Source organism: Echinops telfairi, unplaced genomic scaffold (assembly GCF_000313985.2).
Source record: "Echinops telfairi isolate 266 unplaced genomic scaffold, ASM31398v2 ScPeMD7_7474;HRSCAF=8512, whole genome shotgun sequence".
Classification (NCBI taxonomy): domain Eukaryota; kingdom Metazoa; phylum Chordata; class Mammalia; order Afrosoricida; family Tenrecidae; genus Echinops; species Echinops telfairi.
This window is the reverse complement of record NW_022111378.1, coordinates 340,186-350,033: the sequence shown is the minus strand read 5'-3', so window position 1 is coordinate 350,033 and position 9,848 is coordinate 340,186. Positions and strand designations below refer to the sequence as shown.

Genomic DNA, 9,848 nt, shown 5'->3' with positions numbered 1-9,848 from the left:
GTGGGTTGGAAAGGGGGAACCGATTACAAGGATCTATATGTGACCTCCCCTCCCTGGGGGACGGACAACAGAAAAGGGGGTAAAGGGAGACGTCGGACAGGGCAAGATATGACAAAATAATAATTTATAAATTATCAAGGGATCATGAGGGAGTGGGGAGGAAGGGGGGAAATGAGGACCTGATGCCAGGGGCTTACGTGGAGAGCAAATGTTTGAGAATGATGAGGGCAATGAATGTACAGATGTGCTTTACACAATTGCTGTGTGTATGGATTGTGATAAGAGTTGTATGAGCCCCTATTAAAAAGATTTAAAAAAACACACAAACATCATCACCTCAGATATGTGACAGTCACACTTACATGGTAATTATAATTTCTCATGCCACCTGGCATCAGGACCTTGACTTGGAGGACAATGGGGATGAGGGGACAGAGAAGGGGAAGAGGAACCTGTGAGAACAAAATAGAATCCACTAATGTGCAACAAAAACACACTACCAGCTTCGTTTGCAAGAGTTAGCGCCCACCCCACTTGGGGAACGTCTCCGCCACAAAGCAAGCAGGAGGGTTCTAAGTGACAAGGGGTGACAAGGGGTGCTGAAAGGGGAACGATCATTTGCTGAGCTTCTGCTAAGTGCCAGGCACTTCACGAGTGTGTACGTGTGCTCACTTCATCACAGCTGCCTGTTCGACAGATGAGAAAAGAATGTTTAGAGAAAAAAGCCAGGTTGCCAGCTGGTCTGCATTAGCACTAGGATTCCATCCTGGGTCTCCAGAAAGACCAAGTTCTTTCTACTCCACCTCCAAGACCCTTTCAAGACTGCCTTAGGCAAAACCCATGCAGAGCAGCTCCAAGAAGGGACACTTCGGTACAAGGCACCATGAGCTGTATCTTCAACGTGCACAGCCCTTCCCTGCCCACCCTGGCCAACGGCTCCTCACCGGGGCTCCCGGTTCTTCCGCACAAGGCTGACAAACGTGTCGATCTCCGCTGCAGTGATGTGTTTTTCCAGGAGTTTGCGGTTGTTGTGCAGCAGGGCGGTAATGGTGTCTTCTGCCAACACATCATAGCCAATCTGCTTCTGCATGAAGCCAAACTGCTTGGCTATGTACTCCTTGAAGGACGAGAAGGCCAGGTCAGCAGGCAGGGCGGAAGACAAGGCAGGCTAATTTTAACATGGGAAACACTCCTGGACAAGAGCGTCCAGCCGTCTGGGAAACCAGAGGGAAGCATCTTCCCACAATACTGGCCAGCAGCTACACACGTCCACACCCTTGATTTTAACACACCTGCCCACAAACGCCAGAAAGCAAGGTACCGCAGATCCTTTACATGTGGGAATTTTAATTAAGGACACGGGCTCCATTTAATCCATTGGCTTAGTTTTTCTAAAAGGTCAGAAACTTTTCCCGCTTGAAATTTATTACTAATTCAAAAGGACTTAACTGTGCCCCACTGCTCTGGGCTGTTGGATCAACACCAATTAAACCCACTTGGAAATTCACCATGTTATTCCATTTCTCTATTTTCTTTTAAAAATGTGTGGTCAAAAGACATTTTTAAAAGCAATAGGTAGTGGAAGAAAGTGAGGAATGCTTGCGCTAACTAATCACATCCATGGGAGCACACACTTGTGGCTTTTCCTCTTTTTGGGAATCAGATATCAGAGTTCATGGGAGTATTTATGAACTCAAGGCAGACTCCTACTGTTTCTTTTCTCCTCCTTCCTTCCTTCCTTTCTCCCTCTTTCCCTCCCTCAAGAGCTTGTTTCTATTCAAAGGTATTTCCCTACCCAAGAAAGAGCCTTAGTTTACTCAACGTTCAAATGGCTCTTCGAACATGCTTTATTTCATTATTTCCCAAATCCCAAAATTACTCTGGAGTAACACGCTGAACTTGGACCACACTTTAGTCTATACTAAGTAGGGGTACACATTTAGGGATTAATCAACCTCCAGGGATAAAGTGCTGTCAACTGATGGAGGGTCTATAAAGATCAGAGTTAAGATGACCAATTCAGCAGGAGTAAGAGAGCTGGGCTTAGCTGCCACGTGGACCAGCAGGATGCCCTGGTACACAGTCTAGGTACTGTGCAGCCTCATCGGGGGAGAGATGAGAGGGCTGAACAAACTCTGTTCAGGACTGTGTGACTGGCATTAATTTGCTGCAACCACAGCCCAGAAAGGCAACCAATCCAGCTAATAAAATTTAGACCCAATAACACCTCACAGAAGGAGTCTAGTTTAAGCACGCTTAGTTGCTAACCAAGAGGTAAGTGGTTTGAAACCAGCAGCTGCTCTGTGGGAGAAAGATGTGACTGTTGGCTTTTGTCAAGATTTGCAGCTTTAGAAACCCCATGAGGCAGTGTTACTCTGTCCTAAAGCGTCACTATAAAGTTGTGATGCATTTGAATCAACTTGATGGCAACGGTTTTGTTGCAGTTTTGCTGTTATTAGTATTATGTGTATAACACACTACATAAATAATAACGAAGACAGAGGTTTAGAAACACTTGTTATAAATGTATTAGCAACCACAAAAAGAGAGGACATAATTAATAAGCTATACTATCAGTTTTCTTGTCCGGAGCAAAAGAGAAAAGACCAAAGACAGAGTAGAAACCAGGTTTCAGGACTAGTAGTCTACTTGAACCACTAGGCAAGGTCTCCTCTGAAGTCAAAAAGAGCTACCTGGTGCCTGAGACCCGCCAACAGGTGTTCTGAGCAGGGCATCAGTAACAATTCTAATCTAAAGGGTAAAAAATGTAGAACAGAACCAAAATTCTCTAAAAGTCCAGGCTTCCTGGACTAATTAAGATTAGATAATGCTCAAGATGACCACAGCAAGATGCTCCGTATCTTTTAGCTAGGTAACAGATTGGCTCATAAAATAACACTACCAGCGAGAGCTGTGTAACTGGAAACAAACTATCTGCACGAGGACAAATGGTCAAGTTATTCTAAAGCAAAGATGAAGGGAGACCAGATTACTGGAAACAAACCGTCCGGAATGAATGAGATGCTGACACACTGAGAAAACTGTAATTCATATCACTCAACAATCAATGCAGTACTTCTTAAACGGGACGCCGACTGGCTATCGTAACTTTCCTTGAAAATGCACACATGACAGAACGTGATTAATGCACGGGGTGTCAGGTACTGCCCGGGACAGTCTTGAGCAGGGCAGTGGTGTGCATTTTTCACAGAAGCAATAGTAACTAAAGAAAGGTGGCGCATGGAAAGGCGGCTGCAGATGAGGAGTCTGTGAGCGCCCTTCTTCAGGACTCGATTGCACAGGTCCTACCCGTGGTGAAAGCACTGTGCTTCCTCTCTGAGAACAAACCCAAGACGGAACCACATCCCTCAGTGGATCTATGTGGGGCATGGACATTTCATGAGGAAGGTACATGAACTTTAGGGAGCAAACCACAATCACTGCCAGTTCATCCTTGATCCTGACCTGGTTCTTCCTGTAGTCTTGCTGAGAGTGTCTCAGGACCCTGTAACACAGACGGCAGATGTGTCGGAAAGGGGCGTGTCGCTGGTCCCCAAGCTCTTCCAGCCGGAGCATGGGGCCGTCCCCACAGTCCGTGAATGGAGCCTGCAGCAACTTGAAGATCTGTTGGTGGAAAAAGGGGAGAGAGAGCCACCATCACCCGTGTTTTAAAGGCTCTGTCCCTGTCGGGCCAACCTCTCCCCGCGTGACACAGTGCTCGATCTTGAAAGACCTAACTTGCCAATAACCTGAAACTGCATTCGATCATCAGAGACTGCATTTGATCACTCACTGGATTCAGCATGCTGGAACCCAGCTGGTCCTTGGACCATGGCCAGACCAGTGTTCAGAGCAGTGATGAAGGGAAGCAGCAGATTCCAGGCTGAAATCACACAGCTCCTTTACTCCCTGGCTGCAGAGATCATGGTCACCAGGAACATGGAGACAATCATACAGCATGCACACAGGCAAGTTGAGTGTCAGTAGAGGGCTTGACACAAGTGCTCAGAGAAGGCTCCAGTCATCGGACCACATTATTTTGGCTCCTTAAGGAATGGCTATTGTGGAAATGAACTTGGCCATTAGCCCAGCAGTCCAATTTGGGAGTCAGTTCATGGAGTAGGTAAGCATAAATTATTATTAGATAGAAATCACTATTGACACATGATTAATGGGGTGTTCATAAATTTTACCCAGCATGAATCAGGAGCTTTTCATTCTCCAGTTGTTGTAGAGAGTTCCTAACTATTTCTTTCCCCTTTCGGCCTTGGGTGTAGTCACCAACAACTTCGGAGAACTATGTGACATGGATTTCTATGCTTTTAAATTACCCTGAACTTATCATTTGCCTTCCTCTACTTTATCTTTACACATTTATTTACATTTCAACCAAATTCTACCATCTATGCATTTTCTGTAAAACTCGGCTCCTTTATGGGTTGGTTTTGGGGTGATTTTAGGAGTACTGACAGAAACCTATGAAGACCTGGTGGCACTGTCAGGTAAGCTTTGGACGCTGGAACCACAAGGTAGATGTTCAAGCCTACCAGCCACTCTGTAGGAGAAAGACGAAATTGCCTGCTCCTATAAAGATGTATAGCCTCCAAGAACACTATATAGCAGCAGTTCTCAACCTGTGGGTCGTGACCCCTTCGGGGGTCGAATGACCCTTTCACGGGGCCGTCCAGTTCATAACAGTAGCAAACTTACAGTTTTAAAGTAGCAATGAAAATAGTTTTATGGTTGCGGGGCACACCACAGCATGAGGAACTGCATTAAATGGTTGTGGCACTAGGAAGGTTGAGAACCACTGCTATATAGGTAGTTAAGAGGTGGGATCAGTTAGCTGGCAATAGGTTTTGTTGTTCTTGGTAATAAAAACCCATATAAACAAAACCAAAGCCCAGAGCACGGCCATCACGTCAGTTCTGACTCATGGTGACCGTATAGGACAGAGTAGAGCTGGCCCTGCGAGTAGCTCTCTTTCTTTGTGTGTCATGGCTTTTGCTTTTCTCCAGCAGAATAGCTGGAGGGTTCATGCTAGTGACTGGAGCAGCCCCGTGCACAGCCCACATGCCATCTGGGGTCCTAAGAACCTCCAGAGGTTCTCTGGCCTTCTTAGTTTATGTAATGCCCCAAATCTCCCAGACATAGGAACATTAAAACACCCCATTTAATTAGATATTTTTGAAAAAGATTGTCTTCAATTGACATCTTCTTGGAGTTCCTGACAGGTCAACTCCCGTGTAGCAGACAATAGGTGTGTCAGGGATCCTTTGAACACGTCTGCCAATGGGAATCTTTCATTCTCTTTCTACAAGGGGAGTCCTATGGATTCCATGTAGAGCCAGCAATCTGAGCTGTTACAGCTCACCAACCTGCTTGAGGATATTCTGCTCTCTCATCAGTTTTTGCCGCTCTCTGTTGGGCTTGGAGAAGACCACTTCCAGCACGTCTTGACCAGAGTTGGTTCCACCAGTGACAAAGTAGACCAAGTCCTCCAGCAGCTTGGTTACAGACCTTGGGTGGGAAACAGTTGTTAGAGAGGAGAAGTGCCCAACGCCCAGCAGGGTGAAAATTTCAATTTGAAGCCTTTAAATCTGATGGGCCAGCTAAACAGGGGTAGATGCATTCTTTCCATCTTCCTCAAAATGACCACAAGTACCAAAAACACACATACAGAAATACAAACACATTATTACCCATAAAAGGATGATTAGCTTTGTAGAAAAACAAGCTAATAAGCTCGACCCCTGTAAAGTAGTACCAGAGGAAGAGACAGCGACAGAGAGAATGAGCTGAATACTTACAACTTCAAGAACTTTCAAAGTATGAATGCAAGGGTATTTCTTGAAGACCACAAACTGAAGCCCCCCCCCCCCCCCCATAAACGCTGAGGCCCGCTACTCTCACATACAACTGTGCAGAGCTGGCTGTTTCTGCACGGGACGCTGAGGGTCAGAGTGGTGAGGGTGGCTGCGTCTGGGTCACCAGGCTCTCACCGTCTTTCATTCTGGGTGATCGTGCCCTTCTCCAACTTCCCAGCTATGGAGCCCAGCACCTTGCTGGCATCATTAGCAAAATCCAGGTCCCGGACCTCTGCAGGCGAAACTGGAACGATGGCAAACGCTTCCTTGTCCTCCTTCACAGGAGAGGTGCCTATCTGAAATGCACAGTGGTCTTGGTGGGAGGTTCAGACCTCAGTTAACAATCATAGGACAATGGACAATCCAAAGGCATCCAGTGTCATCATGCAGGTAAAATCACGCAGACCGAGAAAGGCTCTGAAGGGATGCACCCCAGACCGTGATTGGACCTGGAGGGTGGCATTGTGGGGAACAGAAGCAGCAAAGGGGACACTCCAACCCTTCACAGCTTGTCTACTTCTGAGATGTGCTACAAGGAGCATGCAAGACTCCTGTCACTGAAAATCTATACATCTACAGGAAAATCAAAATGGCTATTAGTGACTAAGTGGATGACATAAGAGTAGACACAATACCATCCTTCCATATTTCAATCTATTTAAAAATGTTTATAGTAGAAGGGGAAAAAATTCCAATCCTCTCTCCCCAACTACAGGCAGAAAGTTATATAAACGCATACTTCAGTTTTTAAAAACCAAATTCCAGTATGTGTGTAGTTGTGTGTTTGTTTTCTACGAACCTGGAATAGGTACTGAAGGAGAGGCAGGTTTTAGGGAGAGATAAAAAGGCTAAGAGAATGTTCAATAATGTATATTTTTAAATAGAAAAATAAGAAATAGTACATATTGGGGAAAACCAACGAGATATTTGGTGTACCTCAAAGCACACGTGAAACATTTCCTGAACCAAATCCATCCTGCAGACAGCATGAAATCCCGACAAGTAAGTACTCAACCTTCAGAGCAGAAGCTATGGGACACAATAGCCGTTCATTTCAAAAGGCCTGGGATCACTTTCCACAGGCCCTCGGGAGTGAGTTTTTCCATCATTCCCACACTTGGCTTTCACTGCATGCTTGCTGAAGCTACACAACCCCACATTCTCCATCTGCCCGGAGGGGTGGGGGTGGGGGGCGGGCTCTAGTGTGCATGAGAGCCCAGGGAGGCGGCCAGGGTGCTCACTTACTTTCAGCATCACGGGTTTTTCTTCCTCCTTGTCAATGGGGATGTTAGTGCTGTGAACCCAGGTATTGGTACAAAGGTGCCTCAGACGGACATAGGAGTTCCTGAAGGGTGATGGGAAACAAGCTTCAGGCAGGGATATTTACAAGTTTCTCTAGTGCCCCCAGCCTAGAAAATATTCTAGCGAAACAAATATATCCCACTGGTGTTCTGCTACTTATACTCCACAGTCTAAGTTAAGGAGCAAATGGTTTTGCTCCCAGTCACATTCTGGAATATTGATAATAGAAAGTCATTCAGAGTGACTTCAACGTTATGGATATGCGGCAGTTCTGAATGAGGAGACCTGGTGGCATAGTGGGCTACATGTTGCGCTACTAACCTGGGCAGCAGTTCGAAACCACCAGCTACTCCTAGGGAGAAAGATGTACTTTCATAAAGAGTCAGTCTTGGAAACCCACGGGGCAGTTCTACTCTGTTCCAGTCAGAATCGACTCAACAGCAGAGTTCAGTTCTGCTTTTGATGTTTCTACGTACAGACTCAGACCCTGTGAAAGAATATCTCAGCACGAAATGGAGCAGCAAGCAGTACTCACTGGCCACACAGTAGTACTCGTCATGAGAGCTCATTTAAAAGTTCATGTAAATCAGTAAGATAAAAATGAAGCTTCTAAAGGAATATATGGGTAACTATTTTAATTATCTGGTGTTGGAGAAAGCCTTTTGAAGCACATGACAAAATACAAAATCTCTACATTTAAAGATAAACAAAGAATAAAGCCTTTTGCACAGTTTAAAGGTTTAGCAAAAATCACACTGGATTAACAATACAGTGCACAGGGCTGAAGGAATAATAACCAGGAAAAGAATAATAAAAAGTTAGTGGAGTCCACACATACAGAGCTTACAAAATCAATTAGAAAAACATAAGTATCAGAATCGGAAAGGTCACCAACCTACCCTTTAATGAAGAAAAATAAATTACTAACAAACAGAAGCATACATTCAGTCTTCTCAGTAAAAGATCAATACATTGTTTCACAGTGTCATACAAACTGATAAAAAGCCCAGTGTCAACAAGAGCTTAGGAAACAAGTCCATCTGGATACTGTGGGTGAGACTATAACAAGTGAAACTCTGAAGGAGTCTGACACCTTGTTCAACATAAATAATGTTACCTGTCCTTCTATCTAGTAACACTATTTTTACATGTTTCCTTGAATGGTGACAGCAAATAGTCAAATCACAAAGATATTAAAATATTATTTACACTAAAGGGAAACTGAAATAATCTAATGTCCCAATAAAGGACTAAATTATAGGGAGTACAATAGAACATTACAGTTATTTTAAAATTATGACAATCTATATATATTCATTTGGAAATATATTATTCAGGAAGGGGGAAATCAGATTAAAAATAGCCTTCAATACTAAACTCAATGGCATCGAGTTGATTCCAACTCTGACCCTATTTATGATAAACCCATCTGTAATTATATAAACCACATTGTTAGCAGCAGTTCTCTCTAGATTGTCGAATTTTATGTGATTTCTTTTTACTTGCTTATTTGTTCTTCATGGGGTTTTAAAGAATATTTTTGTTGTTCTTTTTACAGTCGGCATGCATCTTCTTACAATGCTTTCTAATTTTGTATTTCTTTTAAAAACCAGTAGAAGTAATCATTCTTCAATTTAAAGCAATAAGCCTTTTCATGAGGCACCCTGAAGGTGCAAGTAGTGGATAACTAAAGAAAGGTTGGCAGTTCACGCTGACCAGGTGTGTCATGGGAGAAAGCTGCAGCTGTCTGCTTCTGCCAGGATGTGCTGCAGTGGAGTCCTTAGGGGCACTTTCACTCTGTCTCTGCAGGGGCACCTGGAATCAGAATTGACTCCAGAGCAATGGGTTTGATCTCTTTTGTTTGTTTTAACATCGCATGAATGAGATGAAATAGTTGCACCCCAGGCAGGTAATGAGAGATGCACATAAAAAAGCACTAAGTTGAGCGATGGTCAGGTTAAAAATTAGAACATTCAGAGGAAAAGATTAAGGCAGTGGTTCTCAACCTGTGGGTCCCAACCCCCTTTGCAAGGGGGGGGGTGTTTCAAACGACCCTTTCACAGAGGTTGCCCGATTCATAACAGTAGCAAAATGGCAGTTATGAAGTAGCAACGAAAATAATTTTATGGTCGGGGGTCACCACAACATGAGGAACTGTATTAAAGGGTCGCGGCATTAGGAAGGTTGAGAACCACTGGATTAAGGAGTTTCACAAAAGCCCTTCGTTACAGAAACAACTTGAGTTGGACTATTTTTGTTAGGAGGACCTAAAAACAGTGGCTCACCAGGGAGAGGTGGGGAGAAGGCAAGTAAAACACTTACCCCTCTTCCTTACGTCCTCCGTGCCTATAATGGACTGAAGAGTCCAAGGTAGGCCAAGAGTGAGTAAGCCCATGACATTCACTTTGAGTGGCAAAAATAGAAATTAAGCAACATGAGCAAGATATTTGTGTTAGTCTGGGTACATTAAAGAAACACATCCACAGAAACTCATAATATGTATAAGGGAGAGTTTTATATAAAGGGTAAGTGCACATCAAGAAAACATCCCAACCCAGTGCTGCCCAATCCCACAAGTCCAACATTAACCCATAAGTCCGACCAATCCACAAAGTCCTCCTCCATCTCACAAAACACAGGCAATGATGCCGACTGCAGGAGGAAAGCCGAGTCAGTGAA

At 44.3% G+C, this 9,848-nt stretch overlaps 1 protein-coding gene across 1 annotated transcript in view; it reads right to left on the bottom strand.

Moving 5' to 3' along the window:
* Positions 1–9,848, bottom strand: part of ITPR1 (inositol 1,4,5-trisphosphate receptor type 1) — a 413,260-nt gene that overhangs the window by 198,243 nt on the left and 205,169 nt on the right. The window contains exons 14-18 of the mRNA XM_045285628.1: positions 7,113–7,212; positions 6,003–6,163; positions 5,379–5,520; positions 3,466–3,624; positions 945–1,117 (exon numbers count right to left, since the gene is read on the bottom strand). Coding sequence (XP_045141563.1) covers positions 945–1,117; positions 3,466–3,624; positions 5,379–5,520; positions 6,003–6,163; positions 7,113–7,212 — 735 coding nt within the window. The remainder of the gene's footprint in view (positions 1–944; positions 1,118–3,465; positions 3,625–5,378; positions 5,521–6,002; positions 6,164–7,112; positions 7,213–9,848) is intronic.